Source organism: Papio anubis, chromosome 3, assembly GCF_008728515.1.
Source record: "Papio anubis isolate 15944 chromosome 3, Panubis1.0, whole genome shotgun sequence".
Classification (NCBI taxonomy): Eukaryota; Metazoa; Chordata; class Mammalia; order Primates; family Cercopithecidae; genus Papio; species Papio anubis.
Window position 1 is genome coordinate 4,453,417 of NC_044978.1, and position 24,546 is coordinate 4,477,962.

Genomic DNA, 24,546 nt, shown 5'->3' on the forward strand with positions numbered 1-24,546 from the left:
TGCCTTCTGGGGAGACTGACAGACACACAGGGCAGGACACAGTGCTGTCCCAGAGGTGCCGACGTTAGGTGCTGGAAGCAGCTGAGGAAGTGTACCGCAATGTCTGCGTAGAGGCAGCAGCGTAAGCGTGGGCCCAGGCAGGTCTTTGGGAGGTACTTACATCAGGCGAGCAGAGGAAGGGACGGGGAAGTCATAGAGGCTGGAGGAGTTCCCTGAAACCTCACAGCATCACAGAAGTCCAGCAACAGCAAACGCCTCAAAGAGGCTGAGAAAGGTAAAGACTGAGAGGAAGCCACTGGCAGCTTCAGGTCACTTCACAGAGTGACTGAGCCCTATGTCAACTCCAGGGGTTCAGGAGTAAAAGGGAGGTGAGACAGGTAAGCCAGCCAGGTACAGACGGACACATGAAGGAAAGAGGGGGAGACGCTTGGGGGGCCATGGGTAGACGTGTGGACCGGAGCAGGTATGGGTGTGCTCTGTGGGACGTGCTGACTTCCGCGCCAGCTGAGAATGCAGAAGAGCAGTGTGCTCCTTTTCACCATCAGTTCCTCTGTCCAAACTCGAAGCCACCTCCAATGAAGAGGCAGTGACATCTGGCAGTGGACTGAGGGGAAGCCACATTTCAGAGGTGGTCCTGTGCAATTTGCAAGAGGGCCAGGTAAGGTACCTCAGTGGTGTGCACAGGAGTGCACAGCCTACTCTGGAGAGAAGTCTGGGGTTCAGAAGATGAGATCGAAAGCTCTGCAGGCTCTATACATTCCCTTATCCACATACTACTGCCAGATCATCCTGCTTCAGTATATCCCATGCTTCTTCATGCCTGAGAATACAGCCTAAACTCTCAGCCCGGCGTGAACCTCACCCCTGCCCGCTTCTGTGCTGTACCTCATCTTCCATTAGAGCACGGCACAAAGCCGCCAGTCCAGGCCAACGACCTCCAGCCTATTCCATAAACACAACCTCCTCTATTGAACCTTCAGCATGAATCCCCCGCCCCCACCCACGACGGCCCACACTCGGCCTCCCTAGACCTGGGGACTGGCGCCCCGTGTGTAGCGGGGTTCCTGCAGAACTTCCTACTCTCCTTTCACTTACCAACTCCGAAGTGGTAAAACCACTCTGTCCTTCCCTGCGAGTCACTTGGAAGAATTAAGATACAGAAATACAAGCAGGTGCCTCAAAATGTGACAGTGATGATGGCTGAAAATGGAGGGATGTGCTTCCCCCCATGAGGAGCACGAGCTTAGTATCTGCTGAAATACGCTACAAAAGCGGTTCACCCTTTGGACGGCTCACCTCCTGGTGGGAGAAGAAGTCGCGAGGAAGTCTTTCCAAAAATGAGGATAATGAAAAGGAATTTTTTTTCCCCTGCACATCAATAACCTTGAGGTAGTCAGGAGAAGGGCTCAAGAAGGCATAAAGTGCTTCACTCTGACACAGTCTTTCATCTGACAGCAGATTCTGTGGAAGAAAGAGGGTTAATGCTCCAGTGTGGGAAACCGTCTGTGCGGCTGGGAGCTACGAGCAAAGGCAAGCAAGGCGGAGCTGTCACAAATTTACTTTCCTCAGACTTCTGAGCCTAAAACCACTTCCCCTTCCCCCTGAAACAAACTGTATAAGATCAACTCTTAATGATCTTAACGGCAAACAATCCTCTCCACGTTAACTAGTAGTGCCCAAATCACTCCGCTCATGGGAGACACCTATGCAGAAGGTAGAACTCACTCCACCCTGCACCGCCTGGTACAGCGGAAGATTCTTACTTTCCAGCTCACAGATCCCAGGTGCTGTGAAATACAACTTTCCCTCATCTGTGTTTGACCAACTTAAATTTTTGCAAATTACACATGGATACCTCTAAATTGCCTTTTATGGTTATATTCAGACTTTGTACATCAGCCGAAAAAAAGAACTTTGAGTTCTCACATGGTGGCACTACCTGCCAGGCAATAGTTTCATTTCCCCGTGCTGCCACTTTCCAGGCAGTGTGCGTTTACATAATTATGTAACAGTTTCTTTGCTTTTTTTTTGAGACGGAGTCTCACTCAGTCATCCAGGATGGAGTGCAGTGGCGCGATCTCGGCTCACCGCAACTTCCGCCTGCCAGGTTCCAGCAATTCTCCTGCCTCAGCCTCCCAAGTAGCTGGGACTACAGGCGCGTGCCCTCATGACCGGCTAATTTTTGCATTTTTTAGTAGAGATGGGGTTTCACCATATTGGCCAGGCTGGTCTCGAGCTCCTGACCTCGTGATCCGCCCGCCTCGGCCTCCCAAAGTGCAGGGATTACAGGTGTGAGCCACCGCGCCTGGCCATATATAACAGTTTCTACTGGCCCTCAAACTGGAAAGTTCTGAAAGTTCTGTATGTACTTACCTGGCCTTAGAAGAGAGTAAAGAAGAACATAAATTGAGCTTGTCTATGTACAAGCAAGTGCTACGGTAAGACGGCAGAATTAACAATGTGACCACAGAATATTTACACATCTAGTATTATAAGACGTCAGGCTTAGGAATAAGTAAACCTACAGGAACTGTCAGCCACATAGGGAGACAGAACACTCAGGAGCCAGCTATGTCTCTGATGACACAGTGTTGGGGGAGGTGGAGATTCAGTTCCAGAGGGGTTGGTCCATGATGGCAACATCCTATTTGTTGAGATGGCAAATGACCTGACAAGTGCTATGACCTTCCCTAGAAAAATCACCTCTGAGAGGGCCCAATACTGCCACGCTGGGGACAAGGGGTCCATGGAGCACCATCGGCATTCATGTACCCTGCAGAAGACTGGCCTGGAGGTGGGCAGGCCCTGCCATCGCCGTTGAGAAGGAGATTAAGGGGGATGGGCAGTGCCCCTACTGCCCTCCCTGACCTGGAACGCTGCAGTCTTTGTTTTTCAGAATTAAATGGTCAGTTCAACTTGTATGTGAAGATGGATCAGAAGGAGTGAGATATTCTCCCCCTACCTTGATGTCCTTCCCTCATCTACTCTCTAACATTTCACAAAATAGCAGGATATGATACTAATGGTAAGTCTCAAATTTAATACAAGCAGCATATTAATAGGGAAATCATTACAGATGTAAATCTTTGACCTTAAATTATATTCAATTATGAAGGAAAACAACTCAAACAATTCAACAGCAAAACACGCGTGCACACACACAATAATCCCATTAAAAAGTGGGCAAAGGACTTGAATAGAGACAAATGAAAACATAAAAATAGAAAACAGGTACATGAAAAAATGATCAACATCATGAATCAGGGAAATATAAATCAAAGCCAGGAGACACCATCTCACGCCAGACAAAAGAAGTGTTGGCAAGGATATGAAAGAAAAGGGAACCCATGTACACTGTTGGTGGGACTGGAAATTAGTACAGTCATTATGGAAAATGGTACGGAGGCTCCTCAAAAAATTAAAAATAGAGCTACCATATGATCCAACAATGTCACTACTGGATATGTATCCAAAGGAAATGAAATCAGTATGCCAAACAGATATCTGCATTCCCATGTTTAAAGCAGCACTATTCATAATAAAGAGGCAAGACATGAAATCAACTTAGGCATTCAACAGACGATTGGATAGAGAAAATGTGGTATACATACATCAAGCTTGTCCAACCCACAGCCTGTGGGCTACATGTGGCCCAATGCAAATTTGTAAACTTTCTTAAAACATTATGAGATTTTTTTGTGATTTTTTTTAAAGCTCATCAGTTATCATTAGTGTATTTTATGTGTGGCCCAAGACAATCCTTGTTCTCGCAGTGTGGCTCAGAGAAGTCAAAAGATTGAACAAGATGGAATATTATTCAGCCATAAAGAAGAATGAAATCCTGCCAACTGCAACAACGTGAATGAACCTGGAGGACCTAAGCTGAGTGAAATAAACCAGAAAGACAAACGCTGCGTGACCTCACTCATCTGTATAATCTGAAAAAAAATAGATATATTAGAAGCAGAGAGAGGTGGTTACCAGAGACTGGGGAGGTAAGGATGGCAGAGATTGGTCAATGGCTGGAAAGTTACAATTTAACAGGAGGAATAAGTTCTGGTGTTCTACTGCTCAGTTGGGTGACTATGGCTAACAGTAAGGTATTATATATCAAAAAGGAGCTAGAAGAAAGGTTTTTTAATGTTCTCGCCACAAAGAAATGATAAATGTGGCTGGGCACGGTCGCTCACACCTGTAATCCCAGCACTCTGGGAGGCCAAGGCAGATTGGTCACCTGAGGTCAGGAGTTCAAGACCTGCCTGTCCAACATGATGAAACTCCATCTCTACTAAAGATACAAAAATCAGCCAGGCGTGGTGGCATAATCCCAGCTACTTGGGGGGCTGAGGCAGGAGAACTGCTTGCTGCCTCAGCCCAGGCAGCTCCAGGTGGTGGAGGTTGCAGTGAGGTGAGATCGTGCCACTGCACTCCAGCCTGGAGACAAGAGAGCAAGAGTCCGTCTCAAAAAAATAAAGAAATGATAAATGCATGAGGTGATGGATATGCTAACTACTGTGATTTGATCATCACATATACATGTATCAAAACATCAAACTGTACCTCATAAATACGTACAAGTGCAATGTCAATTTAAAGAATTCTTTAAAGGATACAAATATGCAGAGTATTTTTTTCAGTCTCAGAATTTCTAGCTTCTACTGCATAGGCAAAACTTGTTTTATGAGGCAAAGTTCCATGCCTCTGAGAACTTCAGGGCTTTAAGAGCCAAGGTGTGATTAACAATTATACTCTGAATATAGATGGTGCAGCAAAGGAAAAAACAGTGGTTGTTACTGAGGACAGCACACCTCTGGCCTTATTATTTAAAAACAGACTGATAGAAAATAATGAAGTGTTTAAAGGAAATTAAGAAAATATCTTCAGGGCCTTGAAGTAGGCCAAGATTTCTTAATAGGCAAAAAAGGCATTAACCATAAAATAATTTTTAAAAAAATGATAAAGTGGGCTAAATTAAAATTGAGAACATCTGTACATTAAAAGAAATCATTAAGGAAAAGACAATCAATAGAAAGGGGGACAGTATTTGTAGCACATAAGATCGGACAAGGAACTCATATCCAGACTGTGGACAAACCCATAAAGCATTATGGAAAGGATGAGCAGCAGCACAATAGAAAAGTAGACACAATAAACGGCCAGGCGCAGTGGCTCACGCCCGGAGTCCCAGCACTCTGGGAGGTCCAGGTGGGCAGATCACCTGAGGTTGGGAGTTTGAGACCAACCCGACCAACATGGTGAAGCCCCATCTCTACTAAAAACACAAAAATTAGCCAGGCGTGGTGGCAGGCACCTGTAATCCCAGCTACTCGGGAGGCTGAGGCAGGAGAATCACTCAAACCCGGGAGGCAGAGGTTGCAGTGAGCCAGGATTGCGCCATTGCACTCCAGCCTGGGCAACAAGAGTGAAACTCCGTCTCAAAAAAAAAAAAAAGAAAAAACAAAAACCCCAAACACAATGAGATACCACTACACCCAAAATGGCTAAGAAGAAAAAGGCAAAAAATAACTGTTGGTGAGGATGTGGAGCAATCAGAACCCTTACACACTGCTGGGGAGGGTATAAAAACTGCTATGACCATGAAGAAGAACGGAAAAATCCTAATCTCTGGGCATCAGCCGACATATATCTGCCAAAAGACAAGTATTACATGTTTATATAAGCACTCTTGGTAAAAGCCTCAGAGTGGAAAGGAGCCAAAGGCTCGTCAACAATGGAATGACTTTGGAATGCAGTGTATTCACACAATGAAAACCTCTCACAGCAACAAAAATGAATCGTCTACAACTAAGATGACACGATGGACGAGTCCTGTGAACATAATGAGTGAAAGAAGTCAGAAACGAAGGAATCAACACTATACGGTTCCATTTATATAAAGTTCAAAGACAACTGTAACTAATCTATGGTGCTGGAAGCTGGGACAGCAGTTCCCTTTGGTGGGGGACAGTGATGGGAGGGAGCCGGGGGCTGCTGGTGAAAATCAGTTTGTTAGACTGGCTGCTACTTACCTGGGTGTGTTCAGTTTGTGAAATGGAGACAGTTACACCCCTACGTGTCTTTTTAGATGTACATTTTATTTTAATTTAAAAAAAAACACCTGGCCGGGCGCAGTGGCTCACGCCTGTAATCCCAGCACTTTGGGGGGCCGAGGCGGGCGGATCATGAGGTCAGGAGATTAAGGCCATCCTGGCTAACACGGTGAAACTCCATCTCTACTAAAAATACAAAAAATTAGCCGGGTGTGGTGGCAGGCGCCTGTAGTCCCAGCTACTCGGGAGGCTGAGACAGGAGAATGGCGTGAACCTGGGAGGCAGAGCTTGCAGTGAGCTGAGATCGGGCCACTGTGCTCCAGCCTGGGTGACAGAGCAAGACTCTGGCTCAAAAACAAACAAACAAACAAAAACCAAAAACAAACAAAAAAAACACCCAAGATTTTTTTTAGCATCTAGCATGGCTTGTGAGAACAAAAACCAAACTACCAAGCTCTTAGAATGATGACAGCTTAACCCCAAATAACTTTTTCTCTCATATCCCACATTTTTCACTTGCTTACCTGTAAAAACTTATTTAATTGATTCTTCGACTTCTCCATAAACTTTTGATCTATAGATTTGAAAGGCAGCTTGCTAAGAGAAGGCAACTGGACTTTTTTTAAAGAAGGGACGCACTGTGGGGGGAAAATGAAATGTTAGTATTTTGAAATTACATTTTAATCTTAAAAAAAGATTGAGAATAATAATAATTAGAACAAAACAAATCTTCTCCTCCTGTACTTGTTCCTCTGAGGTGAAAACCTACCCATTTTAATCAGGCTTGAAGAATGGGGAGGAATGGAAACTGATGGAAACCTACATCCTCAAACCTACAGATCCCTGGGAGCTGGGAAGTCACACGGCCAGGCTGGTACGAGGGACCTGCACACCACGTGGAGCGGCACATGATGTGACAAATGGAAACCTGGCTCACAGAAAGTTTTTCAACTAGAAGGTGTTGTGTTGATAACATCTCCATAAAAAGCTAAAGTTAACAAAAGAAAACAATGGGAACAAAGAAAACTTGGGTTGTAGCTCTATTATTGCATTTCTTTTCTTTTTTTTTGAGACAGGGTCTCACTCTGTCACCCAGGCTGAGTGTAGTGGCATGATCATGGCTCATGGCAGCCTTGATCTCCCGGGTTCAAGCCATTCTCCCACCTCGGCCTCCCAAGTAGCTGGGACTACAGGCACACACCACCATGCCTGGTTTAATTTTTAAATTTTTGATAGAGGCAAGGTCTATGTTGTCCAGGCCAGTCTCAAACTCCTGGATACAAGCGATCCTCCTGCCTCGGCCTCCCAAAGTGCTGGGATTACAGGCGTGAGCCACCACTCCCGGCCTTATTACTGCCTCTCAGTGGCAAACTGTAGATGGTAAGTATATTAATAAAATATATTCATAGTATGAAGAGAGCACCCTTTGTGGATTAAGTCCTCCCTTCTACCAGACGCTGTGCTAGAAGCATGGCATGTGTTATGTCATCCTTACAACAACTCTGTGAAATTTTAGAGAAATGAAACAGGCAGTGAGAGCTGGAAGGGAAGACTAGAATCACAAAGTACCCAAAAAGGTGCTTCCTGTCACAGCTGCCGACAGGAAGCGTTCTCACAACAGGAAAACTCACACTGTAGGAAAGGGCCGGGGTAAGAGAACAGCCCAGCCATCAGTCCACAGATGAGGAAAGAGGACACAGGACGGGCATGGACTTCCATGTTTGTTTCTTTTAATGCTTCCATGTAATTGTTTTGATTGTCTAAGTAAATTTCACTTTCTGAAAACATTTCAAAATTTTCCCTCTTTTTCCTCCTGCTTTGATACTAAACTTTGGTTTCACAATAGTTTTTCACAGAGAAAACACCACATTTTTTTCTGTAGTATCAATTTTACTCAACAACTTTGGGGAAAATTCATTGTTATACTGAGACAAGTTTTTGCTTTCCACACTGCTAAGGTGACCAAAGGTCGTCTGAGAAATGTAGCATGCGTGACATTCAGTTTTGGTCACTGTCCTTAAAAAGCAGTTGAAGAAATTATAGTATGTAGTGATGAAAACAGGTTAAAAAACCACTCTGGGGACAAGGTTAAAGAACAGAGACACATTTCATTCACAGAAGAGGAGTCTGAGAGGTCTCGTGAGGTTTTGTAAAGGAGCAGCGTGGCTTCAAACCGCGTTTTAAAACTTTGTTTTCCTTCCTCCTTTCTCCTTAATCTCAAGATGTAACTTTGAGACAGGCTGCGTATGTGTCTCCTTTCATTTTGAAGTGCAGCCTGGGAATGTGCTGTGAACCTCCACTCCCTTTCTTTCCCCATCCCATGCTTCCATGCTTTATGCACACTGATGTACCCACATGCTTGTTAAGCACACACCACGCTCCTTATCTGGTCATCTCTTTCCTTAGAAGCTTCAAGGGCCAGATCCTGATACGGACCAGACACCTCCGGCCACAGTGGCGCCGGCTGCTTCACTGGATGGAACAATTCAAGACGAGCCATCAGGGCAGGTCACGCCACCTGACAACTCCTAGTCCCACTGCCTCTTCTGCATTCCAAACCCTCTTTTAAAAATCCCCTGGGTTCCCTCCACAATTGAAGGGTGGAAATTTTTATTTTTATTTTTGAGATGGAATCTCACTCTGTCGCCAAGGCTGGAGTGGAGTGGTATGATCTTGACTCACTGTAACCTCCGCCTCCCAGGTTCAAGTGATTCTTTTGCCTCAGCCTCTTGAGAAACCGAGACTACAAGTGTGCACCACCACACCCAACTAATTTTTTGTATTTTTAGTAGAGATGGGGATTTCACCATGTCGGCCTGGCTGGTCTTGAACTCCTGACCTCAAGGGATCTGCCCACATCAGCCTCCCAAAGTGCTGGGATTACAGGCGTGAGCCAACATGCCTGGCTGAGGGTGGAAAGTTTTAGTAAGAATTCTGCCCACTCCTTCCCTTGCTAGCATGGATAATAAAATCTCACTCTCTTTTTGTCACACCTCACTCTTGTTATTATGATGATGGCTTCTTTCTACAAGCAGCGAGCAGCTGGACCCTGTGACAGTTACAGTTTGACCAGCATCAGTGCACACTGAGGAAGAGAAAAATGGACCTAAATTCAAGTAGAAATAATTGAAGAACTGTTCACTGCTGGGGAAGAAAGGCAATGACCCGTAGCAGAAGGAGAATTAGAGAAGACAGCAATTCCTGAGGACAAGTAGGAAGAATAATCTAAAAGTAAGATTCTATTAATAATCTTGATTTAGCCATTATGTACATGTCCTATGACAAGTCAGTTAAGCTCTGGGATCAGTTTCCCTCATTTCTCAAATAAAAGAATTAACCTAGATTAGTGGCTTTCAGACATTTTACATTGCAATCCAAAATGCACGTACATATACACATATACATAAGTAAAACCGAAACCAAAGGTCTGTGAAACAGTGCTCATTACTACTGCTGCTACTACCAAAAAACACAATGATGTTTACCATGTGCCACACATTCTTCTAAATGCTTTACATACACATATTCCCTTAATTCTCATAACAACCCCATAAGGTAGGCACTATTAGTATTCGTTTTCACTGATAAGGAAAGAGAGATAAAAAGCAAGTGAGTGATAAATCCCAGGTCAGGCCGAGCACCATGGTTCACATCTATAATCCCAGCACTTTGGAAGGCCGAGGTGAGTGGATCACCTGAGGTCAGGAGTTCCAGACCAGCCTGGCCAACATGGTGAAACCCTGTCTCTACTAAAAATACAAAAATTAGCTGGGCGTGGTGGCACATGCCTGTAATTCCAGCTACTCGGGAGGCTGAGGCAGGAGAATCGCTTGAACCTGGCAGGCGGAGGTTGCAGTGAGCTGAGATTGTGCCATTGGATTCCAGCCTGGGTGACAGAGCAAGACTCCATCTCTCTCTCTCTCTCTCTCTCTCTCTCTCTCTCTATATATATATATATATATATATAAAAGGATAAGTAAATAAATAAATCCCAGGTCACACAGCCATGAAGAGCAGAGCTGAGCTTCAGAGCTGAGCAGTCTGGTTCTAGAGGCTGTGCTCCAAGCACTGCACCTTACTGCCTCCCTTGTATATGTGAGAGAATCCAGTGCAGTTCGTTCTTTCTACTGCTGCAACTCGTAACTGATGTCGCTACCATCAATGAATCACAATCGGCCACTGCCAGGTGTGAGAGACGTAGATGACGCTCAGGTCTCTTCCAGCTCTAGGGTTCTCTGGCAATTTACAATGAAAATCAGACAATTATCTGTCCTGATGGAATTAGGCTAGACTAGATGGTTTGATCTATGAGTAAATTTCCAAATGTCAGGATGAAAATGCCACTGTGCCAGTATCAACAGCAAAGGATGAAGATTAATCAGTTTTCTTATGTGTAAAAATTGAAACGAGCTCTTGTGCAGTAATTCTAGAATCTTGCATTCATGAGTATTCATACCTCACTGAGTTTCCGGTGTAAATTCTGAAACTCGCTGAGCCTTCTGGGGACTGTCCAGTTCTTAGTTTCAACTCCTCCAACTTCTTGTAGGCTTACCGTGACAAAGTAACACGGCAATTGCTCACCATTCTCTTCTGTAACCTTGGGGAAAACATCAAAATCGATACTTAACAAAAAGAATGGTGAACGGATGCAGCAGCAAGATTTGTAAGTGTCCTCCTAAGGAGATTTCCCTCCTCATTGTGTACCCTGCAGGATCCCTGGAACTGTGAATATTACAGATTTTATTCTAGCAAGTAAGTTACATTATATGGCATAGTAGACCTTAAAATAGGGGGATTTCCTAGGTGGGCCTAACCTAAAAGCAAAGAGTTTTTGCTAGCCAGTAATACGAAAGGAAGTCAGAAAGATTCAAATTCCAAGAAGGAAGCCAGCAAGAGAACAGAGATCTCAGTTCTATGACCAAAGGAACTCAATTCTGCCAACACTCTGAATAAGCTTGGAAGTGGGTTTTACTGGGTCTTCAGACAAGACCTTAGTCTGGGAAACATACTGACTTCAGCCTGTGATCCAGCCGGCAGGGAGCCAAGGCATCCTGAGCTGGACTCCAGACCGACAGAGGTGTGACCAATAAATGGGTGTTGCTTTAAGCATGAAATGTGTTACACAGCAAAAGAAAACTAATACAGCAGGCTCATCCTGTGTTACTTTGAAAATAAATTAATAGCAAGCAAACAGGCATCAAATACATCAGAGCCTCTCTCAGAGAAGGATGAGGGCACTTCCAGTTTAATTTCAGGATCCAACAAGCCCTGATTTCTATTCTTATTAAATTTTACACTGCGAGATAAAATTTCCTTTACCTCCCAACTGAGATATTGTGTGTGTCTGTGTGTGTGTGAGCACGCGCGCACACACACACACAAAATAATCCAGAATAGGCCACTACTATACTTAACATAAGAAGATAAAAGAAAAAAATGTAAAATGCATTGAATTTGAGCTTGAATTAGCATCATAAATTGAATTAGAGTCAGTAAGAAAGGCGAGGGAAAGAGATGAGAGGTTCACTGAGTACCCACCCTGTGAGGCAGGATTATCACCCCACTGTAAGGATAGGGAAGTAGAGGTACAGACAGGGTACCTGACTTTCCTAAGACCACACTTCTGATGAGTCAGCTAGTACAGAATACAGGCATGTCTGGCTTGATGAAAATGCATCTTCCACATCTTCCTGGGACTGCTTTGTGAGCTCCAGACGTCAGGTACCCCTTTCCCATTTCCACTATCTTTTCCCCGGCCAGAGTACCTCAGCAAGCTCCTTAGCAGCAACTGACTGCCAGGGCACAGAGCCCTGTGATGGTTTCCGTTCCTTCCTTCCCTTTCTGCCTCCCCTAATATTTGCCTTTGGAAGATGATTTTAATACACTGTGAAGTGTCAGGGCCAGCTCTAAGCAAAACTTAGGAGATAACAGAATTTGTATTCTGTCCTCCAGCAGCCTCTTGTAGCAGCTTTTGCCATTACATTCCCCTGAGCCCATTACCTTCCTACACTTCCACCCAAACAATAACTACCTGCAGTTACTGAGGGTTTCTATGTGGGAGTCCGAGCTTGGGCATGACCTTCCCTGATCCACTGTTCCCTACCTTCCATGGAGAAATGTGTATTGTTCAGCAGCTTAGCTTAATGGGAGCACCAGCAAGTGCCAAGGACATGCAGCAGGCACCTGGTTAGGCTCTCATGTACTGTGTGTCCCTTCAGGGTAGGTCTTGGAGAACATGCTTTGTTTTGCTATCCAACCTAGAGATAAATTTAAGGTTGTGAATTGACCCTCTCCCAACCCCTGTAAGAGTGTCAAGCCACTGGCTTGATGGAAAGGCAGGGAAGAACAAAGATAAGTCATATGAAATACCATTGAGGACCAAAAAAGCACTCTCTTGCTCAGGACCTTGATATTTGCATATAATGTGGTTATGCAAACGACCACATTCTATGACTTTCATCTCCAGGTTTCCACTTGACAGACGGTAGGGCAGGGGAGAAGGAAGTTGTCAACAGTAATGACGTAAACTCCTATAAGCATCTTTCCTCCTAAATGAAATTATTTTTATAGACAAATGAAAAGGGATACAGTATATTCTACAAACTCTTATCTCATATCCCTCAAAAAAAAAAAAACAGCAAAACAATTCAAAAAATATATTCATTGAAGATTTTAGAGATACTGAAATTTAAGCAATTGAAGTCAGTAGGATGAAACAATCAGATGCACTTACATTTTTAGTTTTTCATCTCCAAGATTCATTTCAACCCTCAATGGAAAAATAAACGGCTAACTCAAGGACATTAAAGTTGCTTTCAATTCCAGTGAACAGGAAAAACGTGCTGTTTGAAGTGGAGTGAGATCAGATCTACACCACGCAGCCTTGTATAGTTCCCAGTCATGAGGGAACCAGAGTGAAAATTATGGGGGAAGGAAGGTAGGACAAATATGGTCTAAAAGAATGAGCATAAGTCTTCTACCCTCAATCTTCATTCTTGAGGATAAAATCTTTTTTAATAAAGTCAAACTTTTAAAATAAATTAAGAGGAAAAGCACTCAAACCTACCTCTCCACTGGTGATGGAGGCTTTCCACATGCCAAGGTTTTCACACCACCAATCTGTTCTTGCCATGTGCAGCTGAAGGTCTGTGCGTTCTTTCTCTATTAGGATTATTTCATCCCTCAACTTGGAAACAATCTGCCACAGGGAAAATATCCTGGGAGTTATGAAAACACTTAAAACTACGCAATTTGGCGAAGTAGCAGGATTCAAAGTCTACACAGAATAATCAGCTGTGTTTCAATACACTAACAGTGAATAATCCAAAAACAAAATTAGGAAAAAAATTCCACTTACAATAGCATTAAGAAAAATTCTTAGGAATTAATGTAAACAAGGAGGTGAAATAATTCTACAATGAAAACTATAAAACACTGATGAAAGAAACTAAAGAAAACAAATATCTCTAAAGGCATCCCATGTTCACGGATTGGAAGAATTAATATTGCTGTCAGTACTACCCCAAGCAATCTACAGGTTCAATGCAATCCCCAACAAAATTTCAGTAACAGTTTTTTGCAGAAATAAAAAAAAAAAAACTCATCCCAAAATTCATATAAAATCTCAAGAGACCCCAAATAGCCAAAACAATTTTGAAAGAGAACAAAGTTGGAGGACTCAATACTTCTTGACTTCAAAACTTACTACAAAGCTACAATAATCAAAACAGTGTGGTACTGGCATAAAGACAAACATATAGACCCAGGGAATATAGCCCAGAAATAATATATGGTCAAATGATTTTCAACAAGGGTGTCAAGACCATTCAATGGGGGAAAGAACAGTGTTTTCAACAAATCATGCTGGGAAGACTGGATACTCACATGCAAAAGAAAGAAGCTGGACCCTTGCCACCTAACCCTATATACAACAATTAACTCAAAGTAGATTAAAGATCTAAACAAAAGAGCTAAAAATCATAAAATGCATAAAAGAGAATATAGGGGGCCGGGTACAGGGCACAGTGGCTCACACCTGTAATACTAGCACTTTGGGAGGCTGAGGCGGGTGGATCACCTGAGGTCAGGAGTTGGAGACCAGCCTGGCCAACATGACAAAACCCTGTCTCTACTAAAAATACAAAAATTAGCCAGGTTGGTAGGGGGGTGCCTATAATCCCAGCTACTCAGGAGGCTAAGGCAGGAGAATTGCTTGAACCTGGGGGTTGGAGGTTGCAGGGAGCTGAGATTGTGCTGCTTCACTGCAGCCTGGAGTGAAGACAGAGCGAGACTCCATCTCAAACAAAACAAAACAAAACAAAATAAAACAAAAACAAAAACAGAATATAGGGGAAAAGCTTCATCACATTGGCTTTGGCTATGATTTACTAGTTATGATACTTTAAAAGCACAGGCAACAAAAGAAGAAATAGACAAACTGGAATTCATCAAAATTTAAAACTGTGCATCAAAGAACACTACTGATATAGTAAAAATGCAAACCACAAAATATAAGAAAATATTTGCAAATCACCTCTCTGACAGAGTTTCCATCTCCAGAATATAGAAAACTCCTAAACCTCAACAAAACCCACAAACAACCCAATTTAAAAACGCACAAAGGATTGGAACAGACATTTTCCAGAGACACAAATGGCCAATAAGGACATGAAAGGATACTCAACATAACTAATCATTAGAGAAATGCAAATCAGAATCAAAATAAGATGCCAACTGATAACCATTAGGATGACTACTATAAAATAAGAAAATAACGAGTGTTGGCAGGGAGGACATGGAGAGATCGGAACCCTTGTGCACTGGTAGTGGGAATGTAAAATGGTATAGATGTTGTGGTAGAGAGTTTAATGATTCCTCAAAAAATTAAAAACAGAATTAGTATAGAACCCAGCAATTCTACTTCTGGGTATATACCAAAAGAACTGGAAGCAAGATCTTTTTAAGAGGTATTTGTATAACCACTTTCACTGTAACATTACTAACAATAGCCAAGAAGTGGAAGTAAACCAAGTGTCTATTGCTGGATAGTTAGCAAAACAAAATGTGGTATAAACATGCAATGAAATATGATTCAGCCTTAAAAAGCAATGAAATTCTAACACACACTACCACATGGATGAAGCCTGAAGACATTACTCTAAGTGAAAAACGCCAGTCACAGAAGGACAAATGTTGCTTGATTCCACTAACATCAGGTAGTTGGAGTAGCTAAATTCATAGAGATAAAAAATAGAATGATGATTTTTCCAGAGCAGGAGAGAGGGAAAAATGGGGAACTACTGTTTCATAGATACAAAATTTCAGTTTTTCATGATGAGAAAAGTTCTGGTGATGGTTGCAAAATACTAAAAAGCTTCTGCACAGAAAAATAATTAGCAGAAATAACAGACAACCCACAGAGTGGGAAAAAAATCTTCACAATCTATACATCCAACAAAGGACTAATATCTAGAATCTACAAAAAACTCAAACGAATTCGCAAGAAAAAAAACAAACAATCCCATCAAAAAGTGAGCTAAGTACACGAATAGACAATTCTGAAAAGAAGATGTACAAACGGCCAACAAGCATATAAAAAAAATGCTCAACATCAGGAATTATCAGGGCAATGCAAATCAAAACCACAATGTGATACCACCTTACTCCTGCAAGCATGTCCATAATAATTTAAAAAAAAATACAACAATAGTAGATGTTGGAGTAGATGTGGTAAAAACGGAACATTTTTACACGGTTGGGGGGAATGTAAACTAGTACAACCACTATGGAAAACAGTATGGAGATTCCTTAAAGAACTAAAAGTACATCTACTGTTTGATCCAGCAATTCCACTACTAGGCATCTACTCAGAGGAAAAGAAGTCATTATACAAAAAAGATACTTGCACAGGCATGTTTATAGCATCACAATTTGCAATTTCAAAAATACGGAACCAGCCCAAATGCCCATCAATCAACAAGTGGATAAAGAAAATGTGGTCTGTATGGAGCATAGACTACTACTCAGCCATAAAAAGAAATGAAATAATGGCCTTCACAGCAACCCGGATGGACTTGGAGACTATTATTCCAAGTGGAGTAGCTCAGGAATGGAAAACCAAATATCATATGTTCTCACTCATAAGTGGAAGCTAAGCTATGAGGAGGCAAAAGCATGACAATGATACATTGGACTTCGGGGATTCGGGAGAGGGTTGGAGCAGGGATGAGGGATAAAAGATTACAACTGAGTACAGTGTACACTGCTTAGGTGATGGGTGCAACAAAAATCTCAGAAAGCACCACTAAAGAATTTATTCATGTAACCAAATACCACCAGCTCCCTAAAAATGTACTGAAATAAAAAATAAAAATTTAAAAATAGCTAAAATGGTAAATGTTATATATATTTTCCCAGAATTTACAAAAATAAATAATATTTTTTAAATGCCACACTCACCATCTCTTCAGATCTCTTTTATGAGAAAGCCTATAAAGTTATATAACTCTGTAGTTTGAGGACAGCAGCTTTGCTCCAAAACTCTCCTGAATATGCAGTGTTCAAGGGCTCTTTCCTTCCTCAGAAAGCCTATAGGAAGCACACCTTGCCTATGCCATTGTCCTGCATTTTATCATCAATAAGTACTGTGATCATTTTATTTTCATGTCTGTTTTAATTCCATAACCAGAATATTTGCTCCTTGAGGGCAGGCGTCAGACTCTATGTTACACTGAGTCTTCAGTGACTAGCACAGCACCATGCATTTACTCATCACTTGTGTTACTGAGATTCTTCACGGTTAATGGTTTACTCCCAGCATTACCCTAGAATTGGACAGTTTGCTCCAGACTCACAAAATCTCTGTAAAGGAAAAAAACAAAAAAACCGGCCGGGTGTGAGCACCACGCCAATCTCAGTTATTCTCAGGCCGAGATGGTGGATCATTTGTCGATCGAGACTATCCTGATAATACGGTGAACCCCGCTTCCTACTAAAAATAAACAATTAAGTCGGGCGTAGGTGGCGGCTACTCTGTAACCTAGCTACACCGAGGCTGGGAGGCAGAATGGCGTGAACTCCAGGAGGGAGCCTGCAGTGAGCCTGCAGATCGGGCCACTGCACTCCAGCCTGGGCAATAGAGCCAGGACTCCGGCTCCCAACAACAAAGACAAATAAATAAAACAAAACAAAACCCTAGCAGTAAATTCCCAGGGAATCAAACTAAAAGTACAATAGCTTTAATGCATCTGGCGGCTAATTACACTGCCAGTACAGAGGGTCTGTGGAGAGAAGGAGGTTTTTGAGACAGAGTCTCGCTTGTGTCACCCAGGCTGGAGTGCAGTGGGCGCTGATCTCGCCTACTGCAGCTCCTCAGCCCCAGGTTCAGGCCATTCTCCTGCCTCAGCCTCCGAGTAGCTGGGACTACAGGGCGCTCACCACCACTCGCTAGTTTTTGTATTTTTAGTAGAGACGGGTTTCACCATGTTAGCTAGGATGGCCTCTGATCTCCTGACCGTGATCCGCTCACTGCCTCCCAAAGTGCTGGGATTACAGGCTTGAGCCACCGCGCCCGGCCTGAGAGAAGGAGGGTTAAGCAAACCACTGGCATTCTGTATTGAGGAGAAGTCTGCACCACTGTATACTTACAGGAAAATGATCTGATTAATAATTAGATATTTAATCCAGAAAAGTCTTACTATTACAAGATATTGGGGGTAGAGTGTGTTAATTGCTAGATTGCCAAAACCGTTTTCAACATCAATCTTAGGGTTTTTTTTTTTTTTTTTGAGACTGAGTTTCACTCTGTTGCCCAGTCTGGAGTGCAATGGTGTGATCTCGGCTCATTGCCACCTCCACCTCCCAGGTTCAAGCGATTCTAGTGTCTCAGCCTCCCGAGTAGCTGGGATTACAGGTGCCCGCCACCATGACTGGCTAATTATTGTAGTTTTAGTAGAGGGGGGGTTTCACCACGTTGGCCAGGCTGGTCTCAAACTTCTGACCTCAGGTGATCCGCCTGCCTTGGCCTCCCAAAGTGCTGGGATTACAGGCATGAGCCACCACGCCCGGCCAATCTTAAGATTTTTAAAAAATTAATTATTGATTTTTTTACCAACATGAGTAAAACACAAAAGGAGGACTATGTCTCCTTCTGGAGAGAAGGATCAGCTGCCTTCCATCCTCGGGGCCCTTTCTGTCCCGTGCGCAAATGCCAGAAGCAGAGTGCTCCGTGAGCAGCCTGTGGACAATCTGATTACATAGCAAACGTAGATTAGAGAGTAGAGCTCAAACTAAGCCATAGGACCAGTGAACTGCTCCACGTTTCCTGACAATTCTTTCATATAATATCTATGAAATATAATAGAGCTAAGAATGTTTATTCCATGGTTATCAAAAGTTATTTTAAGAAGGGCTGAAGAATGTCTTTCAAACAAACCAAGCAGAAAATAATTGAATGGACATTCTCTAGCTCGTCTTTCATACTGTTATCCATAGATGCATTTTAATTTATAATGAGATGAATCCAGAATAAATAAGACAGCTGTTCTTAAAGAACATGCCACATTGCAGATACTGATTATCTGCCATGCCAGCAAATTCTGTGGATCATCTCAGACATGTTCTTGTCACTGGGAAGACGATCAGGCTTTTGAGTTCTGTATGTAGTAACTGGGAATGACTCCCTGTAAGGGGGAAAATGAACTATTTCTTATGACAATCCAGGAAACCTGGCCATTTGTTTCCGTTTCAGAGTACGATTAATATTGACTGATTGATTGTTTGATGGAGTCTTGCTGTGTTGTCCAGGCTGGTGTGCAGTGGAATGATCTTGGCTGACTGCAACTTCTGTCTCCTGGGTTCAAGAGATTCTCCTGCCTCAGCCTCCTGCATAGCTGGGATTACAGGCACCTGCCACCACGCAGGGCTAATTTTTGTATTTTTAGTAGAGACGGGGTTTCACGATGTTCTGAAGCCTCCTAAAGTGCTGGGATTACAGGCGTGAGTCATTGCACCTGGCCACGGGTTTTTGTTGTTGTTGTTGTTGTTGTTGAGACTATTGCCCAGTCTGGAGTGCAGTAACGTGATCACGGCTCAGTGCAGCCTTGACTTTCCAGACTCAAGAGATCCTCCTGTCTCAGCCTGCCTAGAGCTGGGGACTAGAGGCATGCACTACCATGCTGGGCTAATTTTTTTTTTAATTTTTACTAGAAATGGGGTCTCCCTATGTTGCCCAGGCTGGTCTCAGACTCCTGGGCTCAAGCGATCCATCCATCTCAGCTTCCCAAAGGGCTGAGATTACAGGCATGTAATCTCATTGTGCAGCCAGCCCATCACCAATGATTATGAATGTGACACTCTCATTAAACTTCTTCCTACGTAATTTTGTAAAAATATTACTACTAACCAAGATGACACACCTTTGCAGGTCTTTCTTCCTTCTCTTTTGCTTTTTCTTTGTTGAAGAAAACTCACTGTTTAACTAGACAGTAACTGGATTATAGATTAATAGATATTTTAATTGTAAATTGCTGACAGGCTCATGATACCAGTTTTTCTTACACCTTGTCTCAGGAATATTCTCCTACTACAAAAGCATTTGAATGTCTACAAAAAGAGTACTAAAGAAGGCTCAATAGGATTGGGCACATGCTCACAGAAAACCCACTGTGACTCACTGAAATTGTTTTATTTTAAGTTGCTCTCATGTTGACCACTTGAAATCCTCAAACACACATTCAGAAAGTGCCAGAGACCAATCTGGCAGACCAAAGTGCATCAGCCATATCTATATTAGAGAAACCTCCTGTTTAATTCTAAGGAGCAAAACACAAAGCAAAAAGCCACACCACAGCTTGGGTTTGAGAAAGGTCAATTAGTGAGATGCTGTACATTTTTAAACTTTCAAATTGTTGTTTTCTAGCAAAACAATTTATTTCCTGTACAATACTGTAAAGTTCCCTAAATTGCACTTGCAGCAGTTAAAAGAAAACATTTTTTTTTCAAAAGATTGTCCTCGAGTATTTAATTAACTTCCAGAAATGACCCTGGCACAAGAGAAAGCTTAGCCTGTTCCCCAAAGGCCCTGTAGGCAAAGCAGATGCAAAGAACAGAGTTACTCACAGCTGAAACTGAGAAAGAACTCCAAACCATAAGAGATTAACAACAAATGGTTTCTAGTTCTATCCTAGAAGCAAAAAAATAACAATGGAACTTGCGCATAGTTAAAATTATTTTAAAAGAAACTGACACTTCTCAACCTCAACTGAAAACTACCAAATTAGACAAATGTAAACTTTCAAAGACAACCTTGAAAGCAAAGAGTTACCTTCTTGTCAGGTTTTGGTGCATTTTGAATAGAATTTAGAGCTTGCCTTTTATATTCAAGTTTCTCATTTAGTTCTCGCAGTTTGTTTACAGCAAAACTGGCTTGTTCATTGATCCGATTGGTACTGTCATCCGCGGCTTCCTCACCAGCCTCATCTCTTGGGCCCTGGAGGGGAGAGTCACATACCACCATATCTTATAATGATAGAAAATTCAGTAATTATTATCTGTCACGATACCCTGTTGCAAAATACTACATTTCAGGAAGGAAAGAATACCAAAGTAGAAAATTCAGACTGCTTTTTCTCAGTAAAGAGAAAAATCAAAGTCTTTGGAACCAAAGTAAATGGTGTTCAGAATTGCAAAAAGGAAACATTTTATAGCCTAAAAAAAGGGGGGGAAATCCCATGCCATTATTTCCCAAGTGGTACGTCTAAGGAAATCTGCATAGAACAAGGGACGGCAACTCAGTTTTCTTCCCAACCCGACCTGATATTCTGTACCTAATCTTCAACCAAGACGCTGACTTTTGGCTTCTTTCCAGTCTCCTAAGTATATTATTAAAAACTCATGCAATAAAAGAAAATTACCATATTCCCATGAGTGAAAGTATTTTCAGTACATACTTTGTTCAGTCCTTCTCTTGATATATTCTACAAATCAATAGGTATATTATTTTACAAGTAAAATAGCATTTGAAAGTGACTTAATAGTCATAAGAACTCTGTAACTTGGAAACGTCTGGCTAGATTACCCAACAGCACAGGAATTAGATTCATGAGCAGCAACAGCATGCAGGGCACTGCAAAGAACTGCTGAGATCCAGCTTCCAGTTTATCCTTAACTTTCTTCCAGGTTTTCTTGTTCTAACTTTCAGTAATCGTAACAAACAGTAAATTAAAAGTTTTTCAAGGAAGAATAAAGTACCAATGGTCATAGAAAAACAGGCTGTTTGCATGTGTGTGTGTTTTTTTTTTTTTTGAGACAGAGTCTTACTCTGTTGCTCACATTGGAGTGCAGTGACGTGATCTCAGCTCACTGCAACCTCTGCCTCCCGGGTCCAAGCCATTCTCCTGACTCAGCCTCCCGAGTAGTTGGTACTACAGGTGCTCACCACTATGTCCAGCTAATTTTTGTATTTTTAGTAGAGACAGGGTTTCACCATGTTGGCCAGGCTGGTCTTGAACTCCTGACCTCAAGTGATCCACCTGCCTCAGCCTACCAAAGTGCTGGAATTACAGATGTGAGCCACTGCACCCAGCCCATATGTTCTTTTAATTGGTTGTCTATAAATATATATATAAATGATATATAATTTCATACTTTGTATTTATTTGAATGGGTATTCTGCCTTCTTCACATAACACACAATGCTGGGTATTGAGAGTATTATCATCTTCAAAATTATCATTTTTAAGTCAGCCTTGTATGAGAATAATTAGAATAACAATGGCATTGAGAATTTATGAGGCACATTCCTAACGATGCTCCTGTTATGGGTTGATTCTGCTTTATTGCTGTCCCAGATGCACAAAAACAAACACGTAAACTTTTTTCTACATTTTAATTATTTTCCTAGGATAAATATCCTAAAGTTCCCACTTGTAGAGATTACTGGAACAAAGAGTTGGAGTTCTCGAAAGGTCAGTTATGTATCAGTCCTCTTTGAATCCTAGGTGAAAGGAGACACTTTTTCCTATTTGTTTACTGTCACCTCACATCAAATGTCAGTTCACATCCTTATTCAATGTATCTGCTGAGTATAGATGTTTTAATTAATTTGAATAGCCTCTTTTACAGCATTTGCTGTAAAATTAACCATCTTAATTTCTGAAGTAGAGAGATAACATAGATACAACAAACTGTGACCTATCAAAAATAAAATGCAATAAATAGTGAATTTTGGACTAATCAGCTCAGTGATTTTACATGTAAAGGACCAAGTAACAAAACTTAAAAAAAAGAATGTATATGAAGTTTAGACAACCAACAGTTCGGAGACCCCAAGATGACTTCTAATACCATCAAGAGCAAGCACTTGAGTCCTCAGGGCTGGAGATAGTGAACTGGGCAGAAAGAAAAAATCCAAGACAAATCATAATCTTTCTATGTAAGATGACTATAAAACAATTTGTTTCTTTTCGCACAAACCTTAAAACTCATAGGGGTCACTAACAGTAAATAAGAGGTGGCAACTGGAGCTATCCAAAATAATTGCGTACGCTATAAGAAAACTAGACTTAACGTGTGGTTTAGCTGACAGAGTAGGAGCATCGCCATCTTGGACAAGCAGCACCATTTAAAAGTTTCCCTTGACCAAAAACTGCCTAAATCCAAAGGGCATCAGCCTAATGGCTAAGGTCAGCAAGACCATAAACCACAAATGCCATCTCCAACCAGAAACATTCCAACCCTAAGATAAATCCCTCCCTGACCAGAGACATGCCAGCCCTGAGATAACCCTCCAGCCAGAGAGATGTCAGCCCCAAGATAACCTTCCCTCTGACCAGAGACATTCCAACCCTGCAATAAACTTCTTCTCCACACAGAAACATTCCAAGCCTGTGATAAGCTCTATCACCCTAAAAACCAATAACTACTCTTCGTCTGTAAGAGAGAGTGCTCCTGAATGAAATCGGCCAGAAGCCCCTCTCGGGTTTATTCTCCCAAATAAACCTGTCTTTGACTGTTAAGCCACTTTTCATGTTTCTTTCCTTTCTTTAACTCTTACATTTGATGCTGAAACCTAGGATGGGTGTTGGGGATAGAGACTCTCTTGCAACTCAGGCAGCAGCAGCCCGTCCTGTTGGATCCTGAGTCTCTGGTCACCCACCCTGTCTTGTCTCTCACTTCACTTTTCGAGTGATTTGTGTGAGGAGGACAACTAACCTGAAGTGAACTGTGAGGCTCAGGCTGGGGCTACTCACAGGTGGGTTCTTAAAACCCTCAGGTCTCAGGAATCCACCTCCAACCGCCCGCAACACGTATTTAGCTCTCTAATCTTTGTCCCCTCCTCCTCCCTCATCCTCCCTTCTCTCTCTCTCTCTCTCTCTCTCTCTCTCTCTCTCTGTCTTCCTTATGCGGCTCCAGTCAGAGGCCCTTTGCTGATTCCAACCGGAACATCCAACATCAGACACTAATCCAGCCAACTGGTAAAATCTGCCTTCCCTAGGCTTTCTCACAGTACCCAGGAAAGTCAGGTCTGCCGTCCTGATCCTCAGAGGACCAGTGGGACTAAACTAGAAGAAATCTTGGGGACACCCAATTTCTTCTTAGCTTAACCGTCCTCTTTTGGAAAGAGGACTCTGGGTCTCTGTCTTTTGTCTGGGGATGCCTGGAACAAAATAACAGACACCCTTAGCCTCTTCTCACTCGTCCACATGGGTGCCAAACAATCCCACATTCCTACATCCTTCACAACTTCTCCAAACTTGGCTTATAAGAAGCATAAAGCCAAAGCGTTTGGTTTTTCATTTCAATACAGCCTGGCCCCAATATAAATTAGATAATGACAACTGATGGCCCAAAAACGGCACCTTTGACTTTCAAATTCTCAGGGACCTTGACAATTTTATAACCACAAATAGCAAATGGCAAGTGGTTCTCTATATTCAGGCTTTCTTCTACCTTAGATCCCAACCCTCCCTATGTCAAGCTCGCACCCCTCATGAAATCCTTCTTCTTAAGGAAAACCCTCCCTGGGTCTCTCCTTCCTCCAAAACTCCCTCCTTGGAAACCCCTTTTGAACCTGCAGATGGATCTCCTCTGTACTCTTATTCCCCTGCATCTGCTCCTCGCCTGTTCAAACCTCCACCCCAGTGGCCCCTCCTGCCCCCAAGCCTTCAGTCCCAAATCCTGCTCCTCCTCCTTCTCCACCTGTTACCTGTTCAAAAACTACTCCAACCAGTCAATCTGCCATTCTCCCCCTCCGGGAAGCAGCTGGGGTTGAAGGCACTGCTTGCATTCATGTCCCTTTCTCCATGTTTGATTTGTCACAGATCAAACAGCATCTGGGATCTTTTTCTGAAAATCCCTCTCATTATCACTGGGAATTCCTACACATAACTCAATTCTTTAATTTAACTTGGCATGACATTTATGTAACTCTAACCTCCACCCTCACCCCGATAAGAGCACTCAACTTAATTAAAATGAATATCCAAGCTATGAGTAT

At 42.5% G+C, this 24,546-nt stretch overlaps 1 protein-coding gene across 2 annotated transcripts in view; it reads right to left on the reverse strand.

The window, feature by feature from the left end:
• SNX25 (sorting nexin 25) overlaps nucleotides 1–24,546 on the reverse strand; it is a 143,169-nt gene that overhangs the window by 11,045 nt on the left and 107,578 nt on the right. For both annotated transcript variants that reach the window (XM_021938986.2, XM_003899418.4), the window contains exons 10-14: nucleotides 20,374–20,538; nucleotides 13,117–13,248; nucleotides 10,507–10,647; nucleotides 6,575–6,688; nucleotides 1,297–1,461 (exon numbers count right to left, since the gene is read on the reverse strand). In XM_021938986.2, coding sequence (XP_021794678.1) covers nucleotides 1,297–1,461; nucleotides 6,575–6,688; nucleotides 10,507–10,647; nucleotides 13,117–13,248; nucleotides 20,374–20,538 — 717 coding nt within the window. The remainder of the gene's footprint in view (nucleotides 1–1,296; nucleotides 1,462–6,574; nucleotides 6,689–10,506; nucleotides 10,648–13,116; nucleotides 13,249–20,373; nucleotides 20,539–24,546) is intronic.